Source organism: Arachis hypogaea, chromosome 18 (assembly GCF_003086295.3).
Source record: "Arachis hypogaea cultivar Tifrunner chromosome 18, arahy.Tifrunner.gnm2.J5K5, whole genome shotgun sequence".
Lineage (NCBI taxonomy): Eukaryota > Viridiplantae > Streptophyta > Magnoliopsida > Fabales > Fabaceae > Arachis > Arachis hypogaea.
Window position 1 is genome coordinate 134,908,914 of NC_092053.1, and position 22,747 is coordinate 134,931,660.

At 32.5% G+C, this 22,747-nt stretch overlaps 5 protein-coding genes across 8 annotated transcripts; 3 read left to right on the forward strand and 2 right to left on the reverse strand.

Annotated features, from left to right (window-relative positions):
• Positions 1-334: 334 nt before the first annotated feature.
• On the forward strand, positions 335-4,830 carry LOC112769334 (ankyrin repeat-containing protein BDA1). Of its 2 annotated transcripts, XM_025813825.3 has the most exons (4): positions 335-876; positions 987-1,453; positions 3,857-4,172; positions 4,389-4,830. In XM_025813825.3, exons 1-4 carry the CDS (start codon positions 729-731, stop codon positions 4,400-4,402), a joined length of 945 nt encoding a protein of 314 aa, XP_025669610.1. In that variant the 5' UTR covers positions 335-728; the 3' UTR covers positions 4,403-4,830. The 2 variants fall into 2 exon arrangements, with proteins under 2 accessions (XP_025669610.1, XP_025669609.1); XM_025813824.3 differs by having other exon boundaries at positions 423-876; positions 3,857-4,830.
• A 1,405-nt stretch (positions 4,831-6,235) lies between these two features.
• Positions 6,236-8,495, forward strand: LOC112769335 (ankyrin repeat-containing protein BDA1-like). The gene is made up of 3 exons (XM_029294975.2): positions 6,236-6,554; positions 6,670-7,118; positions 7,726-8,495. The coding sequence occupies exons 1-3, from the start codon at positions 6,407-6,409 to the stop codon at positions 8,053-8,055; spliced, it is 927 nt and encodes a 308-aa protein (XP_029150808.1). The 5' UTR covers positions 6,236-6,406; the 3' UTR covers positions 8,056-8,495.
• An 857-nt stretch (positions 8,496-9,352) lies between these two features.
• On the reverse strand, positions 9,353-13,185 carry LOC112769333 (uncharacterized). 3 transcript variants are annotated; one of them, XR_011876621.1, is made up of 13 exons: positions 12,904-13,157; positions 12,692-12,829; positions 12,533-12,617; positions 12,374-12,450; positions 12,185-12,288; positions 11,571-11,700; positions 11,267-11,383; positions 11,095-11,180; positions 10,661-10,727; positions 10,401-10,479; positions 10,125-10,216; positions 9,792-9,940; positions 9,353-9,678 (listed from the first exon to the last, which is right to left on the reverse strand). XR_011876621.1 is itself a non-coding variant. In XM_025813821.3 (13 exons), the coding sequence occupies exons 1-13, from the start codon at positions 13,036-13,038 to the stop codon at positions 9,643-9,645; spliced, it is 1,290 nt and encodes a 429-aa protein (XP_025669606.1). In that variant the 5' UTR covers positions 13,039-13,185; the 3' UTR covers positions 9,353-9,642. The 3 variants fall into 3 exon arrangements, 2 of the variants coding, with proteins under 2 accessions (XP_025669606.1, XP_025669605.1); XM_025813821.3 differs by having other exon boundaries at positions 9,792-9,935; positions 12,904-13,185; XM_025813820.3 differs by having other exon boundaries at positions 9,792-9,944.
• Positions 13,186-14,097: 912 nt separating this feature from the next.
• On the reverse strand, positions 14,098-18,677 carry LOC112769331 (uncharacterized). Its single transcript, XM_025813818.3, has 8 exons — positions 17,889-18,677; positions 17,239-17,397; positions 16,818-16,910; positions 16,606-16,680; positions 16,438-16,509; positions 15,910-16,047; positions 15,510-15,830; positions 14,098-14,744 (listed from the first exon to the last, which is right to left on the reverse strand). The coding sequence occupies exons 1-8, from the start codon at positions 18,435-18,437 to the stop codon at positions 14,460-14,462; spliced, it is 1,692 nt and encodes a 563-aa protein (XP_025669603.1). The 5' UTR covers positions 18,438-18,677; the 3' UTR covers positions 14,098-14,459.
• A 2,258-nt stretch (positions 18,678-20,935) lies between these two features.
• LOC112769336 (large ribosomal subunit protein uL6m) lies at positions 20,936-21,958 on the forward strand. The gene is made up of 2 exons (XM_025813827.3): positions 20,936-21,289; positions 21,637-21,958. The coding sequence occupies exon 1, from the start codon at positions 20,936-20,938 to the stop codon at positions 21,242-21,244; it is 309 nt and encodes a 102-aa protein (XP_025669612.1). The 3' UTR covers positions 21,245-21,289; positions 21,637-21,958.
• The last annotated feature ends 789 nt before the right edge of the window (positions 21,959-22,747 follow it).

A 22,747-nucleotide genomic window follows, 5' to 3' on the forward strand; every position in this document is an offset into this window, starting at 1 on the left:
GAGAAAAAAGTTAGTAACACCTCACTTCTAAAGAGAATCAAGTTACAATGGAAAAGTATTGTAACCAAGTTAGAGTCTGCGAAGATTTGCCAACAATAATTAAATTAATTTAAATAAAAAAAACAAAATTTAAATAATTACGCGTCCCGGCAGAATGATGGTGATGGCGGTGCGACGTCGCGTGTTCGAGCAGAGGCAGCACTGGACAGCGTTCTTCAAGCGGACGGAAACGCGTCAACGCGTCTCCATGAAAACATACAGCAGTGGTAAAGAATGACTAGGTGAAAAGGGTGAGGGAAAAATTTGAATTAGGATAAACTGAGATAATTGGGTTTTTTTTTTTTTTTTTTTCTATTATTATCAACTCCCCAGCCAACTTTCCTTGCTGGTTTTAGCTGATTGTAATGGAAGGTTTTTTCCTAGAACTTGCTAGTTGTTTCCTTTTTTGGCCTAGGGCCTCCTTTGTACCAAAAAAAAAAAAAGACTATAAAATCACGCGCTTTGTTAGGTGAGTCAACTTAAAACATATGGTTTTACTTTACTCTTCCTAGACTATATAGTTTATGGCTTCATTCACCGGTACTCAAATAATACATAGAAAATGAAGGTAAACGATTGCCACTTATTATAACCGGACGATTCAAGGGTTGAGTTCAGTTTTATTCCGTTCCAACATTGGGTATTAAGATCCTCGGTTCTGAAAAGAAAATCAAGTAAGGTTTTCAAACATGGCAAATATTAGGGAGTTGCATGCTGCTGCTTGGTTAGGAGAAATAGACACTATCTACAAAGTTATTGAGCAGGATCCACGCATTTTGGAGGAAGTTGATGCAGTACCGTTTGTCAACACTCCTTTGCACACTGCTGCATCTGCAGGCAAAGTTGCTTAAATCTCCAATTTTACTATTTAAATCATATTACAATTTTAGAAGTTTAATATACTCTTTTAGTTTTGTGTAAAATATGATTTTTACTCTCTTTTACAGGACACCTAGAATTTTCCATAGAGATTATGAGATTGAAGCCTTCATTTGGTTGGAAGCTAAACGAGCAAGGTTTTAGTCCAATCCACCTTGCATTACAAAACAATCAACACAATCTGGTGCGTCGCCTTGTAGAAATCAACAAAGATCTCGTTCGAGTCAAAGGAAGAGAAGGCGTCACTCCTTTGCATTTTCTATGTCAATCTGGTGATGACAATAAAAACATCAAACTTTTAATTGACTTGCTTGAAGCATGCCCTGATTCTATTGAAGATGTGAACGTGAGAAATGAGACTGCACTGCATATTGCCCTCATAAATCAAAACTTGAGTGCCTTTCGAAAACTGGTTCACTGGCTCGTGAAGAATGTCCGTAAGGGCGCTGATTCTTTAGAGGTTTCCATCTTGAACTGGAAGAATTCAGAAGGCAACACCATTTTGCACATAGCAATAATTAATGATAACGAACAGGTACCTGTCATGCTTACTTTCTATATATATTTTGAAACAATCATACTAGCCTACACTAAAATCAACCAGTATAATTATTATCAATATAAAATATATATAAAAATAAAAAATTTATATTTAAAAAAAATTAAACTACACATGTATTTATACATAAATATATAATAATTAATTTTTATAATTAATTTTAATGTATATTTTTTTTTAAAAAACTGCAGTCCAAATTATATACTCCACATGTAGTGTAGTTCCCTCCTTTTAAGTTGATATTTCAAAGTAAATGCTCGCTCCTAATTTTATGATGAAATTGATTCGTTTTTTTTTCAACAAAAACTTTTTTAAATTTAGTTATGATAATTGAATAACAAATAATTATACAGTGAATTTTACTTAATCTTCTCTAAAATAAAGAATAACTTACTCCTTATAATATGTTAAATGATTATTGAATGAAATTAGTTAGTTTATTATAATTAACTTTAACTTTTAATTTAATCTAAATTTTGATTAGGAGTTCACATGATTCGGTTCGATCCAAAGATGGTCCGAATTCGAACACTTTGGGAAATTAACTTGGTGTGATTTCATCAGATCTAGAGTCGGTTAAGAGTCTTAAAAATATACCCGATCCTTATTTAGGGTCGGATCTGAATCAAAGTAAATCTGGTTTCACCCAATCTATATGCACTCTAAGAGAACTAAAAAAAATATATATTTTTTAAATTAATTTTAATATTATGTTATATTAATTATAAGTTTATTGTTTTGTTTTTAATCACATTTGTTGATTTAGAAAATAGATAAAAAAAAAAAGCATAAAATTAGAATTTATAGACAATTTCAAGTTCAAATATAGATATCAACTCATCGGTAACAAGTATGTTTTTTTCTTCTTTATAAATAAGTGCATCATAATTTTTCGACGTAAAGTTTGTCAAGACCTGAATTTCACTGGCTTAGACCTGGTTTTAGTGTGACCTGAAAGTAGTAAGATTTCATCGGATTTAGGATCGGATAAGGATCTCAAAAATAGACCCAATTATTAGTTAAAGTCGAGTCCAGACCAAGACGAACTCGACTTCACTTGACTTATATACACTCTTAATTTTGATTACCTAATCAATTAATCATGATATAATTTCTTTTGTAAATTATAAAAATTACTAGATATCAAAATTTTCTAAAACTGTCTTCAAATGTATTACATGTACATATATAATACTACGTAAAAATCAAATGGATTAAAAAAAAAAGAAAAAAAAGAGACTGGTAATTAACTTTTTTCTTATATATATGTTAGGTGCTTGTTGAAGACTTAAGTATAAGAAGTGATCGATAAATATGAACATATGAAAAAGTCAATTAATGATATTGAACGATAAATTATTAAGCATAGAAAGTGCAATAGTAATACACTTTTTAGTTTTAAAATAGAAGGACACAAATAGAATTTCTATTGGCTTTCAACCTTAAAGAGGCACCAAAAAATTTTATTTATTCCTTTTATTTTTTAAAAATTTTTATTGTGCGGTTAAAATTACAAAATGTAATTTTTTAGTAATTTCTATAAATTGAAAAAGAAAGTTATACCTTGGTTAATTAACTAGTTAGATTATCATAACTTATGCTAAATTAAGAGTTAATATTAATTGCGATAAGTCAAATCATTTTATTCAACAATTATTAGACATATTTAAGGGAATAAAAAGTTATACCTTGGTTAATTAGCTAGTTAGATTATCATAACTTATGTTAATTAAGAGTTAATATTAATTGTGATAAGTCAAATCATTTTATTCAATAATTATTAGACATGCTTAAGGGAATAATTTACTCTTTATTTTAAAAAGAGTTAGGTAGAATTCACCTAATTTTATATATATATAATTTCATCAATTTATACAATTTTAATAAAATTGTGCTTTTTCTTTTTTAAAAAAGTTTAATAACAAAAAAAATAACCAAAAACAACCATAATTTACTTTATTTAATATTTATTAATTATTACAACAATTAATAAATAATAAATAAGACAAATTTTACTTACTTTTTTTTGTCACTCTAGTATTACGGTTCTTTTGTTATATATGTTTCGACCATTAACATGAATATTTTTGTCTATTTTTCTTAATAAAACAAGCAACATTGCGAATGTAAAATTATAAACACTACGAATAAGGGTGGAGTTATCTCACATTGGTTTGTGACTCGACTCGACTCACATTAAGCTCCACCATGCTTCATTCAGTTCGTTTACTTAGTTCAATCTTATACATTTTTTGAAGCTTATTTATTTAGCCAAACAGGTCAAGTGGTAAAAAGTGAACTATCAAAATACAAAAATCAAATTAATCTTGAGGTCGAATTCATTAGTTCTTAATTAATTTTTAAATTGGGTGCACGCAGGCGTTTGATTTATTGATAGGATCAATAAAGGTGGATATAAATGCAAGGAATTTGGAAAACCAAACAGCATTAGACTTAGCTGAAGCTCGTCCTTTGCCAACGATGAATAGAAAATTACAAGATAGATTTGCGTTATTTATCAACCGGTTTCGACGTGGTTCTATAGTATTAGTAATGGATCGCATAAAAGCAGAAGTAAGTGAAGAACAACGCAACGCTAACTTGGTAATTGCTACTCTCATGTTAACCGTAATTTATCAAACGGTTCTGAGTCCCCCAGGTGGACTCACCCAGGGTAGCGACAATGATCCAAGTGGTAAGAATCTTCTAAACTCTACTTCATCCCACAATTCTACTGCAGCAGGGAAATCTGTCATGCCACAGAAAACTTTCTATCTTGTTACAGTCTTGAATGCTTACGTCTTTTTGTTTGCGATTGGCATCATTATCTCCATGCTGCCAAAATCATTCTCCGCTTTTGCAGTTTTTTCAATTCTATACTTTATGACGAGCTATTTTGTTTCTGAGGCAGTGATATGGCCGTAGGAGCACTAAGCGTAAATATTTCAGCTTGCTTGAATGGATTGGATCAACTGTTAGTCATTGTACTCTCTTCCTTTGGGTGGGTGCTCTTTAGTTTCCTATATGTGTTTGTGTAAAAATTAAACACCCCTTTTTTTTTCTCTGTGTTTCCTACATGTGCTTTATTATTCAGGCTTCTTGTATGAGAAACATGATTACTAGTCTCCCATTGTAACCATGGCAAGCTAACCCCATCTGTTAAACCCCATTCTGCTTCTGTCATTACTTCTCTGAAAAATAAAATGATAGAATGGTTAAATGGTCGGACATGAAAATCATTATGTGAATGCTTAGTGTAAAAGAGTTATCCACCTGGCTCTTGATGGTTTTCGTGCAGACTTGTTCTTCGTACCCGGAAACAGTTCATTAACTATCTTCGAAAGTTCTTTGCCTCGCTGCTCCTCAAACACATTCTTGTTTTCGCTTCTATTGTCATATCATGGGGTTTGGCAAGTGAGAATTGCAAGAAAGCATTTTTTCCATAGCATACTTGGTTTTAGAAGGACCAGGATACCATTATGAATAAAGAATAATAACAATAAATCATTTGCTATGCTATTCTATAAATTTACTAATACTAAAGCCAGAAGAAAATAAAAAAATATCAAATACAGAATAGATGCAGTACAACTTTATGAAGTCAGTACTTAGATTCACAATTTTATAAAAGCAAAGTCCAACAATTTCAGATGGAAGTTCAACAAAGACTAATTCGATTGTTTCTAATGACCCCATGTGAAAGGCAATCCCAAGCACCTGGTAAAAGCTAGGTCCTTCTTTTTATAGTAATTTTCCATCAAAATCTCCCTCGGACTATACTATAGTATTTGATGAAATCTGCTATACTAAAGCACCTATATAATTGAGTAAGCACTCAAACTCAGGAGAGAAAGGTTAATTTAATGATTTAGCTTGCTGGATGTTTGTTATGAAGGAAGACGAAACGTATGAAGGGGAGTGGATCCTCTTCAGTGAAAAAAACTGGATGGTATCCAGTGCTTAATCTAACCATTCATTACTCTCTCTTATTTATTTTTGGTCCCGTTTATAGAATCAAAGATGAGAAATCACACTGGATCTTGTCAAGTATTAAAAAAACTGGAGAGGATTCATTTCCGAAAACATATGTACATTCAAACGGTATGGTTAACTGTTTGTGGCAAGTGGCAACTACATTAAAACTGGACATGTAATGTGTAAAGCAGCATGCAACAATATCTTACAACGTTGTTTTCGGGCTTAGTCCAGTAAAATCCTTGAATACTGAATAGTAATCACAATCAAGTTTGACGACACGAGCACAAGTATCATTTCTCATATAGCATCATTGAAATCAAAAGGAAGCTAATAATTTGCAAAAATACAAACAATCACGATGATGAAGAAATCATCCTTATTATAAGTTAATAACCCATGATAATTTGGAAGTATATATGAAGCAGCCAACGAGATACTCGGTTGGAGACTCCAGCTTGGTGTGCAAATTAAACAAGAGTGGAGAAGTTGCGATTGATCAGCAAGGATCTAAAGCAGGGTGCATGCTAGCTGAATATGCAAATGAGAGGCAAGCTATAGTTGAAAACTAACCACACAATAAACACAAGTTGATTGTTCGAATGTATATTTTGAACATGTAGAGATGTGGATTGGACAGGAAAGTTGGCCCAACACTCAAACCCAATACAAAAAAAAAATGCATAATATTGAAAGTTTAAAAAACTATAAAATCACGCGCTTTGTTCAGTTTCATCAACTTAGAATATATAGTTTGACTTCACTCAAGTTCTTAGAAAATATAGTTTATGACATCATTCACAAGGTACTCAAATAATACATAGAAAATGAAGGTAAACGATTGCCACTTATTATAATCGGGCCATTCAAGGGTTGAGTCCAGTTTTTTTCCGTCCCAACATTTGGTATTAAGATCCTCGGTTCTGAAAAGAAAATCAAGGAAGGTTTTCAAACATGGCAAATATTAGGGAGTTGCATGCTGCTGCTTGGTTAGGAGAAATAGACACTATCTACAAAGTTATTGAGCAGGATCCACGCATTTTGGAGGAAGTTGATGCAGTACCGTTTGTCAACACTCCTTTGCACACTGCTGCATCTGCAGGCAAAGTCGCTTAAATCTCCAATTTTACTATTTAAATCATATTACAATTTTAGACCTTTAATATATACTCTCTTAATAATTTTGTGTAAAATATGATTTTTACTCTCTTTTACAGGACATCTAGAGTTTTCCATAGAGATTATGAGATTGAAGCCTTCATTTGGTGGTTTTAGTCCAATCCACCTTGCATTAAAAAACAATCAACACAATCTGGTGCGTCGCCTTGTAGAAATCAACAAAGATCTCGTTCGTGTTAAAGGAAGAGGAGGCGTCACTCCTTTGCATTTTCTATGTCAATCTGGTGATGATAATGAAAACATCACACTTTTAATTGACTTGCTTGAAGCATGCCCTGATTCTATTGAAGATGTGAATATGAAAAATGAGACTGCACTCCATATTTCGCTCATAAATGGAAACTTGAGAGCCTTTCAAATTCTGGTTGGCTGGGTCAGGAGCATTGTCCGTGAGGATGCTTATTCTTTAGAGCGCTCTATTTTAAACTGGAAGGATTCAGATGGCAATACCATTTTGCACATAGCAACACTCAATGCTAACCAACAGGTATCAGTCTTGCGAGAAAAGGACAAAGTGATCTTGATTTTTTAGTCTGTAGACATTTAAGTTCATAAGAATTTAAAAATGTAATTTTTTACTTTTTTTTATTTTAATATGGACACATCAATCCTAGATCTAATTTGTCTAATTTTAAAAACTCTTTCATGTTTGCATACATATCATGAGAGTCACATTTGATTTTTTCGTTCGGTCCGACAGGTCCAACTAAATATGAAGAATCAATATATTCAAGTTTTGAAAAGATCAAGGTTTAAATGTATTTTTAAATTCTCAAAAATTTAAATGTATACAAATCAAATGATGAAGGACTTATTTATTTTTTTTTCTATTTACATTATATTCAACTCTCTCTAAAATAAAACGTAAATTGTCCTTTATAACATGTCTAACAATTATTAAATAAAATAAATTCAGTTAATCATAACAAAACATTTTTTTTCAAATTACAAGAGTTATTAAAAAAGCTCATTTCATAATTTTCATTTTTTTCCAAACCAATCGTTTATTAATAAGTTCAAAATCCAGCAAAACAGCATACTTTTCCATTTGATCGAATTTAGTTGTTAATTAATTTGAAATTGGGTGCACGCAGGCTGTTGATTTATTGATGAAAAGAGTGAAGATAAATGCCAAGAATTTGGAGAATCGAACAGCATTAGACTTAGCAGAAGCTCTTGCTTTACCAACGATTATAAAAACATTATTGAAGGCTAAAGCAAAACGGGGTGTATCAATTGATGATGATTCCAATCGTGAAAACAAATTAAAATTTAACTCAACTCTGACACTTTTGTTCATACTAATGAATCACACTAGAATGCAAGTAAGTGAACAACAACGCAACGCTGTCATGGTAGTTGCTACTTTCGTCGTGACCGCACTTTATCATACAGTTCTAAATCCCCCAGGTGGACTCACTTAGGGTGGTAGCAACAATGGTCCAAATAGTAATAATCTTGTAAACGCTACTTCATCCCTCAATTTTACTGCAGTAGGAAAATCTGTCTTGTCAAGCAATGTTTTCGGTTCTATTACATCATTGAACTTTCTCACCCTTTGCTTCGGGGCTACCATGATTTCTGGGTTGATGCCAACTACAAAATTATCCATTTTTGTATTAATCCCACTTGGGTTGTTTCTTGTAAGTTATCTAGTATCTGCGACACTCATATCGCCGTTAGATTATTAGGAAAATATTTCGGTATGATTGAAGGTGCTTGCTGTGGTGTTCTTGTACTCTCTTTCTTTTGGTTTCCTGTGTGTGACCTCCTGTTTTCGGCGTTCATGTGATATCCCTACCTAGACTTTTTTTAGTTGTTCTTCCAGATGTGGTTGAATTAATAATCAAACTAGTTTTTGAAATTACAATTGTATCTCATTTTAATTTTTAAAACTTTGATTTATTTAATTTGGTCTTTCAATTTATAACTTTGTTTTTTGAGAAAAAAGTTAGCAATACCTCACTTCTAAAGAGAATCAAATTACAATTATGAACAAAAATACTTCTCAAATAGTGTATCAAATATATATAATTTGGAAAACAATTTGATCTCAAGCACATTTTCATTTGGAAAATAATTAAAGTTCAGTGATAACCTGAGTTAAACTTGCACCCTTTGGGGTGAAGGTCATCTGTGCTTTATGATTCAGGCTTGTCGCATGAGAAACATCATTACTAGTCTCCCCTTGTATCCATGGCAAGCTAACCCCATCTTTTAAACCAGGAATCTAGGTATTATTGGTGGGTGGGATACTATATGTTTCTGGCTTTATCAATCCTCCAATGGATGAGCTTGTATCATTCCTTCCTCCATCCAGAGAAGAAATATCTGTAGTGTCTTCAACATCTGAAATAAAATCTTGAAAATATCTCTCCGCCTCCTCGGTTCGGCACATAGACATTCTGCTTCTGTCATTACTTCTCTGAAAAATAGAATTATACAATTGTTAAAAAGTCAGACAACAAAATCATTATGAGAATGCTTAGTGTAAAAGAGTTATCCACCTTCCTGGCTCTTGATGATTTTTGTGCAGAATTATTCTTCATAGTAGGAATCAGCTCATAAACAATCTTTGAGAGTTCTTTGCCTTGCTGCTCCTCAACCACTGTTTCAGCTAATAAGTCTTGTTTTCGCTTCTAATGTCAGTTATTTTATTTTAAAAAAGTATATCATGGGGTAAAGGCAAGCATGAATTGCAAGAATATCAAACAGAGAATAGGTGCAGTAGAACCTTATCAAGTCAGCACTTATATTCACAATTTTATAAAAGCAAAGATGGAAGTTCAACAAAGATTAGTTTGATTATTTCTAATGACCCCATAGTATTTGATGAATTCGTGCTATACTGAAGCACCTATGCAATTGAGTAAGCACTCAAACTCGGGAGAGAAGGGTAATTTTGATGATTTAGCTTGCTGGAGGCTCGATTTGTTGATCCCTTTGCCTGAGGATGCGTGTTATGAAAGAAGACGAAGCGTGCAAAGCTAGCAATACGAGAGGACCTTATGTTATGTGTGCACAAAACGTGTTACAATCCAATGTATCTGCAAGGAGAAGATATGTGCATTCAAATGGTATGGTTAACTGTTTGTGGCAAGTGGTAACTACATTAAAACTGACAACATAATGTGTAAAGCAGTATGCAAGAGTATCTTACAATGTTGTTTTCGGGCTTAGTCCAATAAAATCCTTGAATAGCAATCACAATCATGTTTGACGACACGAGCACAAATATGCTCAATGAGTGCTTTCCCATCCATTCCAACACACTTGTTAAACGCCTGTGACCATTAACATCTACCTGCACTGTCTAAACACTATTACAATTTCTTCAAAATCAGAAAATGTAAAACAAAAGTAAATGCCACATGACACAATGCTCACGAAAAGAATATAAAAATGTAATGAAGCCAATAAAGGATGTTATATATTATCGAATCCGTATCCAGATATTATTCTCTGGCAAAAGCACTAAGAAGTAATAACTCACCAGAACATATAAAGCGATGAACGTGAGGCCAGAAGCTGCGGAGGTTATTAGCATATAACTGATTGTGTACAGAGATTTATTTAGAGGAATGCCTGAAAAAGGATAAAATATATATCATTTCTTCTATAGCATCATTTAACTTAAAAAGAAGCTAATAATTTGCAAAAATACAAACAATCATGATGATGAAAGATCATCCTTAAACTGTAAGTTAGTAACCTATTGTAAGTACTCCACATATTGAAGAAATCCACAGACAGCTTATATAGCACACACCTATTAAAGCCAAGAAAAACCCGAGGGCCGAAAATGAAGCTGATAACCATAGCCACTGGTTTAGCCTCCCTTTGTGTTCCTATAGTAGAATTATACAGAAAAGTAAATTTGAATCCATAGTTAACTAAAAGTATGGGAGATGACTCAATGCCGATACACAATATTTGAACCAGAGTATCAAGGCTTTTAAGTGTTCATATCATTGAGAATGATAAATTTTACATGCCATGAGTTTCAATAAACTTGATGCTCAATCTTACCTGTAGATGGGCAAGAACATGGCCATATTGAAGTCCAATAATGCATGACACTGCGGCAGTTATGGAGCTGTGAACAATTGGAAAGGATTATAAACTGTCTATCTATTGGTCCAACCAACATGACTTTAAAACCAAAATGAAACTTACACACAATGGAATACTAATAAAGAATGTTAAGAACAAAAGATGATAGTAGATTACTGATGTCTGCAATTTAATTTATAGAAAACAATCCATTTTAGGTTCATCAAAACCATGGTACAATAGAAGGAATCAAACAAGATCACATAAAAAAAATGAGGACACACAGTTATGATTGTTCAAAGTAAACAAGGATCTCACAAAAAGGTATCTAATTAAGGTCCTCATTTTCTTAATCAATCGAATTATAAAAGAAGAAAAATAAGTTTAGAAAGTGTATTTAGATTGAGCACCTTAAAATGCCTTCTGGATCAAATGGAGAATGACACCATGGAGGTGAGGTATCCGAAACTTGGCCCTTGGTAGACATGTTGCACTCCTGGCAGGTAGATCATGAGCAAGACATTGATGTATCATCTTATGCAGTAAACCATGGAGCAAAGAAATTGAGCAAGTATAAGTTACCTTAAGATTTCTGTAAACAGGCTTTCTGTAAAGATGGTTAATGCCGAGCACATAGCGATCAATCATTCCGGCAGAATTACAGGCAGGTCCAAGATCTCCTCTCACAGAACAATTCACCTTATCAATTTTGAAAACACTGCAATCATCAGCAGCATATTTACAACAAATGAATTTAAACATGCAAACTTAATTAGCATAGAAAACCATCTTCTGTAAACATATGCAGATCATATTGTAATTAAAAACATTGGCTCATGCATCAAATCCAGAACAAAAGTCAAAGCCAGGTTCAGCCTAATCTTACCGTGTAAATAATGTCACCATCAATTTGAGGAAAAGAAGAGGTTGAGATTGATTCTGGAAATTGCCAATCTGGCACATATAGACCATACAATAATCCCGAGTAAAGCGCCAATAGTGTTACAGCAACAAACCTGCATATAATGGATGAACATCACTACTCTACTAGTATTCAGCTATTTGAGTAAAAGGTAAAATGAAGGGAAAATATTATTTCATTAAAATGAAGTTAAGTGCTATTGACATATTTGGGGATTGATAAACAGTAACCAGAGAGAGGCAGTATACAGTTGTCTAAGCGATGACATTAACAGATTGTTATGATACCATTTCTCCCAAAAACTTAAGCTGATAGGAGAAGACTGCATAAATAATTATATCTTTAACACACCCCTTCAAACAAGTAGGTCTTCTTTACTCTCTTTATTTGCCTTATGCTATTTTTTTTTTTTTTCAATTCTAAACTTTTCGGTCATAGAAACTCTGATACTATGTCATGATACTACTTTTTCTAAAAGTTTAAACTGATAGGAGGAGACGACTTGAATGGTTATATCTTTAACACGGATGATGATTGCATAATGGAATTAAAGCGATTGTGAGAGAGGTCAAATTTACCAATGCGAGAAATAACTTCTGAGGTCAAATTTGTGTTCTTTGCAGCGAGGAGGTGGAAGCCAAATCTCGCATAAAGCTGCAACAATGTATCCAATAGATATCCTCTGGGTTGACAGAAGAACGGAAGACTTACAGATTCATCATGAATTGTGAGTTGTAAGTTGTAAGAAAGAAGGGGGAATACCTCACCTGTAAAATTCCCAGCCAGCGTATTGTTTGGATGTCAACACCAAAAGTGAAGGAATTTACTCCATGAAAATAGCCACCTGAATTGAATGATAACCAATACAAATCAGAAGAATTACATGGTATATAAGAATTACAATTATACTTAGGAATTACGATTACCTTGAAGGAGGATACCAACGGCGAAGAGTTTGAGTGCTCTGAGTAAGGCTTGCGATGTGGCTGCTAGTCTTCTTGGAGGCCTTGTCTGAAATTATATGAATAATGAATGAATGAATGGAATAATGAGTGAGGAAACAAGAAGAAGATGTAACGTGTTACCTTATAAACAAGAGCAAGAGAAACTCCGGCTATGAAGAGGAAGAAAGGCATGACGAGATCAGCCAAGTGAATTCCATTCCAGGGGGCATGAGCTATCATGGGGAAGATGGAGCCACCATAATCAACCACCATCATCAGCTGAAAACCGAATTTGTCAAGGGCGTTGACTAGAAGAGAGCAACAAAGAGTGAGTGAGTTAGTTAGTTAGTTACAAAAACAGAGAGGCCACGGAAGACATCAAGGGAGGCAACTCTGGGAGGGCGTTGAAACTGAGTTGGCTTGGAATTCGAATCAGAAGCAGGGAGGAGCAGCGGCTGAGCCTGTTCCTGTTCCCGAGAATCAGCCATTCCTGTAATTTGCTGAATTGGAATGGTATTTGGTAGTTTGTCATCATGGTGCCAGCTGATTGGATCTCCTGGGATTGCTGACTAAGCAACAATTATTTTCACAACTTTTCCCTCCCCACGACCCCACTCCTAAGGCTGCTCTTGTTTGACGTTTTTTGCAATTCCTATGATCCTATTCCTATCTGTCCTTCTTTCTTTCAACTTTCAATCACGTGCCTCTGCCCTGTCTTCTACCCATGCTCACACGAACTTTTATACTTACATTATTCGCCTTATATAATTTGTGTTATATGAATGAATTTGTAGGGAAAAAAATAGCATTATTAAAACTAAAGTGGCAATATCTATTTTTCATTTGTTATTCAAAATATATGTACTGAAAAATTACTCACTAAATTAATATGATATATATGATATATTTATATATTTAACAGGTATTACTTTATAATTTTTTTATATATATTTTATACAAGTGATTAGTTTTACATAATAATATAAGTATATAACTATTTATTATGTATTAATAAAATATAAAATAAACATTATAAGTTTTAGAAAATTGTGCTTTTTAATCGGAATTTTTTTAATTTCTCCATTAGTCCATTACTCTAGCGGTTTCAAATTGTAAAACATATTGTACTTCTTACTAAATCTTAAAACAAAAAAAAAATCTCAATGTACCACTTTAGTTTAGTTATTATATATTTTATTTCACATGTTTTTTAAATATATTTTATATTTTAATATATATTTTATACAAATAATTAATTAACACCAAATGTTTTGTGCATACATAGGATAATTTTGTATATTATTTTTTAAATAAAATTATCAACGATCAAAATAATCAAACTTCTTTGCAACAACATAAAATTTTTATAAACACAAAAACTAATAATTACTACATTTTTATACTTTTCTAATAACAATAATAAAAAGTTGTTTAAGGTGTTAAATATAGAAAATTCCTGTTAAAGCATAAAAACTTTCAAGTTTTTAAATTTTTAGAGCAATTATATTATAAGAATATAAAAACTTTTTAATTTGAACACATTATAATATCGACAACTTTTATATATATTAAACCCCACAGGCACAGTGTGATAAACAAGAACAAAAAACTTCGGCATATAAAGTTTATATCGTTCACCAGCTTACTAGCTTCAAATATAGCCTTCAAATTGCAAACATGGCCTGATGAACTACAATAATACGAATAATTATCTATACACAGAATAGAAACCATGCCACAGAAGAAGGCAAATTGGCCACCCTTCAAAGGCAGAGACATATCTTAAAACAATTGAGAAATAATTGCCTGTGCATAGAACACTTAGATGGATTCTGCTCTATCAATTGAGATGTCATCTTTTAAATCAAGTGCAATTTATCTAAGTGCTCTATCAACAAACAATAATTTCTCAAAATAATCTCAGGTTACATAATACGAGGCTGCCAGAATTAATTCTATGCTGTTGCCTCCATCTCTCAATTATAATATCTTCTTTGCTTTTAGCTTTAAGGTACTCATCCATGTCGTACCTTAATCCTTTGGATGTGGCCGAGAAAGACTTGTCTGAGTAACTATAAGATTCTCCAAATTTACTGTATACATCCTTTCCAATATACTCTCTAAGGCATTCTGGGCTCCAACTTCCACGACTGCTCACAGAATAGCTACTTTGATCTTGTGCCTTCGATATTTCCTATGGAATCAATGAATTTCAATAATCCAAGCCAAAAGAGGAGAAATATGAACTATGAGACATCAGAAAATGGGGGTCAAGATAGTATGTATGAAATCTTTAAAATTTGTTTCTAAAACAAAGAGCGGTCTTTCAATTCATTGATTATGCTGGCCATTTCGATTGATTTTTTTTATTGTCTTTTGAAAAACCTTTTAAGTGAATTTGATCTAGAGTCGATTTATAACTTTTGAGAAAAAGTTAATCAAATTATAATTATTTTGGTAAAGTATATTTTTTGTCTCTAAAGTTTGTCAAAAATTTCAAAAATACCCAAGTTTTATTTTGTTTCAATTTTGTTTCAAAAAGTTTCAATTTGCATCGAATATTCCCCTAACAACTAAATAGCTTAGCAAATGATTTATTCGTAGAAAATAACTTTCCCTAGAAAGAAAAATACAATATACTTAAAATAAGTTTTAAGAAAAAGCCGCTTTTCAAAAGCAAATGCATCCAAAATCTTACTAGCTACTTAAAACCATCCAATTATGCAACAAATCAGGGGACATATTTGGACTATATGGTGTGCAGTGTGCTAGACTACATGTGACCATGTTAATATGACCAATCAAAAAACATGATCTCTGTGTTCACATTGATTGAAACCAGGCTTGTAAGTCAGAATCACGGTATTTTTCATATAGTCATATTATTTCCGGGAAGAAGCAAAATAATTTGATCTCAAGCAACCTGTCATTTGGAGAATAATTAAAGTTCAGTGATAACCTGAGTTGAACTTGCACTCTTTGGGGTCAAGGTCATCTGTGCAATATTCAGGCTTGCTGCATGAGAAACATCATTACTAGTCTCCCATTGTAACCATGGCAAGGTAACCCCATCCGTTAAACCAGGAATAGATCTAGGTATTGGGGGGCTACTATATGTTTCCGGCTTTATCAAACCTCCAATGGATGAGCTTGTATCACTCCTTTCCCCATCTAGGGAAGAAATATCTGTAGTATCTTCAACATTTGAAATAAAATCCTCAATATATCTCTCAGCCTCCTCAGTTAAGCACATAGACATTCTGCTCCTGTCATTACTTCTCTGAAAAATAAAACACAATGGTTAAAAGGCCGAACAGCAAAATCATTATCAGAATACTTAGTGTAAAAGAGTTATCCACCTTCCTGGCTCTTGATGGTTTTTGTGCAGAATTGTTCTTAGTAGCAGGAACCAGTTCATTAACAATCTTCGAAAGTTCTTTGCCTCGCTGCTCCTCAAACACTATTTCAGCTAACAACTCCTGTTTTCGCTTCTGTGACTGTTAGTTCCAAACAGACAAAAAGAATAACGTCTAACGTCAATTATTGTATTTTAAAAAAATTATATCATCTGGTAAAGGCAAGCATGAATTGCAAGAAGGCAATTTTCCATGATACATTTAAAATTCAAGAACCAGGATACCATTATGAATAAAGAATAATGATAAGAATAAATCATTTGCTAAGCTATTTTATAAATTTACTAATAGTAAAAGCAAAAGAAAATCCGAAAATATCAAATGGAGAATAGCTGCAACAAAAAGTCAGCACTTACCGTTATTCACAATTTTATAAAACACCAACCAAAAGAATGTGAATGTTCTAGGGATGAAAAAATTCGTGTTATACGAATAAATAGGAGACCATTTATCTTCTAAAAATTCTATTACCTGTTCCAGTTCACTTTCATAGTTCCTTCTAGCCAAAGAAACAGACTGAACACCTCTTGGTTTTGCCACAGCCTAAAAGTGAGTGTTTCATTAGAGAGAGACAATGCACGATGACATTCATATTAACAACAGATATAGAGAAAATAAACTCATGTAACAGACACATACTTGTTCAATTCCCAAATGCCTAATTTCTTTCTGAGTTACTTTGTGTGATCCATTATCCCTGACTGAATCTGCCACCTGAAGTTTTTTTTTTTTTTTTTTTTTTTTTTTTTTTTTTTTTTTTTTTTTTTTTTTTTTTTTTTCCGAAACAGGAAGAATATTAGAAGTGAATATTATTGAACTGAGGCAGCTTTGAACAACTGTAATTCATCAACCTTCTTCTGTGGATAAACCACTTGTTTCTCACTTCCATTCTTATTAAAGTGAACACCTGCTCCTTCATCATCCGTAAGAACTGAAGAATGACTCTGAAAAGCAATAGAAAGATTAACAGATTTAGCTAAATTACAAAAATATGTGCAATGAGATATTGAGAATAACATTAGTTTACTATTCCTTTTATTACTTTTATCTTAGACATTTTAAAAATTCTATCAACACCATTAGTTTTCCCCCTCAACCTCAGCATCCAAACTATAGTAAATGTTAAAACATTCAAATCTCCTAGCATAGCATATTGTTTCAACTGATGCATCACAAGATCTAATTGGAAAAACTTTATAACAAACATTTGAAGTTTCACATAAAGAAACAAATACTAACATTAGAAGAGAATACGATAAATGTAGTACTTACAGAGTAGCCATCAAACGGTCTCAAATCCTTCTGGCTTAGAGACTTCTTAAGACTTGGTCTTTGATCTGAAGCAACTGATTTGTTCATTAGCTTGTTCCCATTATCAGTATTTTTCATACTCACGCGACTTCTAGACTTCTGAGAATGATCCAGGTCACTCTGCCAAGAAAAAATCATACATGGTTTTATATTTTCAGTACTTTTCTAATGTGACATGTTATTAATAGTTATATCAAGGTTGGTTGACCGAACAATGATTAACCATATACTTTTTAAGTCTCTTTCCTTCACGAAATTCAAAAAAAAAAAAAAAAAACTAAAAGTGAAATGAAAACAAAAACCAAACATGCATATCCAAATGAAAATGAACCATATATCTCTCAAAACAGTATAAAGCAACAACATTTGAAGTCCTAAATCATATTTTGCTTTCATGAAAACGTTTTTTACCGTGTTATACAAAATAAGAATAGAGCTCACACTTTGCTAAACTCAAGATATTCCCTGTAATTTCTCTCAATGCATAATTCAAAGACATTCATTCCTTTGAAGTGCATAACCGCACGTATTAAAATTGAAATCGAAATCAAATTCAATCCTAGGAAATGTAAATTGAACACATTATAGGCAAAGCATTAGTTACTTCTGACCTCAGAATCGCTAATTTGGTATCGAACCACCGAAACCGATCTCCTCCTCCTCGGATTATTCGCATCGGCGACCGTTCTTCCCCCGCCGCCGCCACCGCCGATACTGATCCTCCGATCATCTCCAGCTCCGGAGCCTTTCCTCGATACAGACCTCCCTCTCCTCTGCGACGCGGCAGGAGTAGCCTCCGAATCGAACCTTCCAGAACCTGAGGAGCGGCCTCGGTTCGCTGACTCGAAGAATTCGATAGCGAGGTCGTCGAGGCTGATCTCCGGGAATCCAGAGCCTCTTACGGTGTTGACGAACTTCCCTCTCCTCGGAGCAGAGAAATCGTAACCGTTACCGTTACTGTTGCTGCTATTGCTATCGTTGTTCTCGTGAGAAGTGAGAGAACGGGAGAACCTGCTGAGGCTCCTTGAACGGCGGTGGTGGAGTGACGTGGAGCTGCCGCCGCTGCGGTTGGAGGAGGCGGTGTCCTCGGCGGAAGAAGCTGAAGCTCCGGCTCCGACAGGAGTTCGTTTTGTGGTGGATTTGAACGCCGCAGTGGCCATTGGATTCAACGTGTTGGAGAGGTTAGGGTTTCAGTGTTTGGGAAATTTGAATTGGAAAATTAAAAACAGATGAAGAAGAAGAAGTTGAATTCATTGTATGCGAAGAAGCTTCAGTTCTGAGCTCTGTGAACTTGAAACACAGTAAGGAAGGAAGGAATATACAGAGAAGATTGGCGGAGAAATCAAAAAGTGAGAGATTTGAATTTTATATAACAATAACGTAAAAAGATCGTTGTTTATGAATTATTTATTATTTATTGTTCATGATTTATTGAGAAAAAAAATACTAGTGCATATATTACTTTATTTTTGGTCAACCAATTTTGTGTGCCATTGAAAATTTATTATTTATTTCAAACAATAGTTAATAATAATAGTTTTTATATGATTTTTTAATTTGTTTTAAGATAATATAATTTTTAAATATATAATAAAAGTAAGCTATTATCTTATTTACAATTTAAAATATTTTTTTTTAATAAGAGAACTCAATACAATACAGTGGAGCAGTAGACAACTAAACTGTAGTCATAAAACTAAAGAAATTAAAGCAAAGGTAATTAATTTTTTTATTTTTTCCTATTAAATGCATTAATGCCGTTAAACAATTATTTGTTACTTATTGAGAAATATCCCCGTTACTAACCATATGCAACGTACTTATTTAGCTGTTACTGAAAAAAATTGAAAAGTACTAAACTACTAATCATCTTTAATGGACAAAAATGTTACAAATGGTAATTAATTGAGTGAAAATGTGAGTTAATTTGTCTATGTGTAGATAACTATTTTCAATACAAATGACGACGTCGTTTTACTAAACTTGTACATTTGAAACATATTATGTTTCATATTTGCAAACTAATACTCATCGCCTTGATTTTATTCATCTAAAATGATCTTGTTCTCTTGCTTCAAATATGAACAATGCTATGGTCAAAGCTATATCTTTGCTTACCGTAAAAAGGAATATGTATAAAGAGCATGTCATAATAATAATAATAATAATTAGTATTATTATAACAACAACAACAATAATAAAGAGGACATCGATAATTCATTATGACAAATATCAACAAACAAACAAACAAAAAAATTATAGAATTAATTTTTTCAACAACAATTAACCAATAAATTAAGAAAAACAGAAGTAAATATAATTTGAATAATTATTGTACAGAAAAATATAAAATATTTACCTACTATATGTTAAAAAAAAAATTGTTTCTCTATAAAACTATTTTTGGGTATTAAATTAGCTAACCCAAAAAACACTAATTAAGGAACTAATTATAGCAACTTCGTATTTGAAAACTAAAACTTTTTAAATTTTAAAATTTTAATTGTATACAACTTTAAAAAATAATTCAGAATAAATCATTTTAACTAGTGTTTTTAAAGAATATATTAACAAACCCATATAATAAAAATGGAAAAGCTTTGTGATCCCACGAATAAGTTACAAAAGTATTGATAATAAGCCGAGTGTAAAAACTAAAAAGTTAACCAATGAAATAATCTTCACAAGATTGTTGTTGGTTAGGTGGGCCTTAGGTGGCAAATGGTGGTAGTTGAAAAAAAGTTAGGTGCATAATAAAAAGGCAAAAAAAAGTTTAAAAAATATATATAATTTTTTTAAGGATTAAGTACGATTTTAGTCTTTAAGATAAATATTAAAAAAAATTTTTGTTTTCAATTTTTTTTCATACAAAATCACACGTAAGGTTTAACTTGATTTTAAAATCGTTTTTCGGACCAAAATCATACTCAAGGAGATTTCATACAAAGTTACAAACTATTGAGATATATATATATATCCTTCTACGGTATTTCTCAATCCAGTAATCCAAGAATTAATCCGTCACTATAGATTAGAGCTTCATTTAAAGGTTTGTCACCAGTTAATAAATTACTGCATGCATAAGGCGGGATTCAAACCCCAAATACTTGCTTAAGTAGACTAATGAGCTAATCACTAGACCAACTAATTTTGTTTTATTTATTTTATTTTTTTGTATTAATGAACAAAACTTGTATTTTTTTTTAACTTATTTCGTATCATCCATTTTTTTTTATATTTTCAGCCCAAATGGCCAAGGCACTTGAAATCGGACCAACGCTTGGCCCAATACAGCCCATCTCCGGGCTCTCCTCATTAGGGGATCATCAGTAGGGTTGTTGCCTCAACCGTGCGAATCACCTCCTTAGTACTCACGGTCACCGCTGCTCCCCGTGGCGTCGCCGTCTGCCTCCACCAGTCGCCGTCCACCTGTTCCATTTCAAGTAAGAGTTATCTCTGTTATCTTTCTTAGGGTTGTTTTGTTTCCGTTACATTGTGAAGGAGTAAATTTATCTTGACTTGTGTTAAAATCACTAGTAATTTTTGCTGGCAATCAACACCTTAAGTCAGCATCTGAAAACAAGATGAATAAGTAGTGAACACTGAATTGAATCTGAATCAGATCTTGTAGAATTCATTCTTTGGCGTTGATTAAGATATGGAAGCGTCGTTTTTCCGTTTTCTGAAGATTGTTGGAGTTGGATACAAAGCTAGAGCGGAAGCTCAAGGTCGGTTATTGTATCTGAAACTTGGATACAGCCATGAGGTTGAATTGGCGGTGCCGCCGGCGGTGCGTGTGTTCTGCTTCAAGAACAATGTGGTTTGCTGCACCGGAATTGACAAGCAAAGGGTGCACCAGTTTGCTGCCACAGTGCGCAATTGCAAGCCTCCTGAAGTTTACAAAGGGAAAGGTATAATGTACATTGATGAAGTCATCAAGAAGAAGCAAGGAAAGAAATCTAAATGATTTGCCACACCAAACATAACATATGATCCATCCATTTTGTATCAGGTAGAGATAACTGTTAAATAATCCTCTTTTGTTTGTCTTCTGTACTTCTATTAATTGGTTTTGATCAATTTATTAGTTTTGTGATTTTAGAATTTGCTTGAATCAATTGTCATTACTGGTTCTCTTTTCTTGCTGCCTCTGCCTTGGTTATAATAACCAACTTTAGCTAAAGTAACAGTGAACTTGATTGTTCTTTTAGAAGAGGGGAAAATTCACTAATTTGGTTAAAGCAACAAAAGAGGATAGTTTCTTACTTTCTTTAGCTTTAACAATAAAGTAAAATAAAATAATATCACGGTAAAGTGTAGTGTGTAATTTCTTATTTTTGCTGTAAAATGTCAAAATAGTGTGGATTTATTGGTGGAAACCAAAGTCTTGATGGTGCCTTGGTCATGGCAAGAGCTGCATTGAAGATGTAAGCAAAGAAAGGATCATAATATTTTGCAGTAGCTTTAACAATACAGTTTGCTGATTGTATTGATTGGTCAACTTGTTTAATTTAATCATGTATTATTCAAACATTAGTATGATTGATTTTACTATTAGCTCTTATGCTAATAGTGTATAACGTTTTTGTCTAGATTTTGCTCACTTGAGAGAGCTTTATAAACAACTTACAGAATGTGTAGTATGATATATTCAAGTATTTTTGTGTTGCATTTTTTGTTATATAAACGATTTCAATTTTAGTTACAGGTAATTTCCTTCAAATTAAATATTGATGGATTGGTGATTGGAACATATATATAAAAATTTGAAATTTTAGAAATATTAATTGTATACAACTTGGAATAATTATTCAAAATAAGTCATTTTAACTAGTATCTTCTCTTGTCTTTATGCTCCCGTGAATGAAAAGTTATGAAGGTCGTTATGGGGATAAGCCGAGTGTAAAAGGTTAGCCAATGAAATAATCTTCACAAGATTGTTGTTGGGTAGGTGGGCCTTAGGTGGCAAATGGTGGTAGTTAGAAAAAGTTAAGTGCATAATGAAAAGTCAAAAAGAATAAAAAAAAATTAAAATGGAACATTTTTTTTTTAATAATTCGACTTATAACAAGATTTCATGCAAAGTTACAAACTATTGAGTAGTATTTAGTTTTTTTTTTATTTTGTGTGTTTTTGTATTCAATGAATAAGCTTGTATGCTTTTTTTTTTTTACATATTTTATATCTTTCATTCTTTTTTATATATAACTTACTATTGAATTATCAATTATATATTTAATATATATGTGTTTAAAATTATTTAAATATCTGTTTTATTAATTAAGAATTATTTAGTAATATTTGTTTTAGATTACTCTTGAATTTGTGTTTTCTTAATAATTATAAATATAATCAAAGTCATAGAAAAAAGAAAGAACAATGAAATTTTATTATGATTGTTAGTGTTACTTGGGAATTTTGTCATCCCATGAATGGATAATCAAGCAGTTGCTTCTTTAAACGAAGTCAA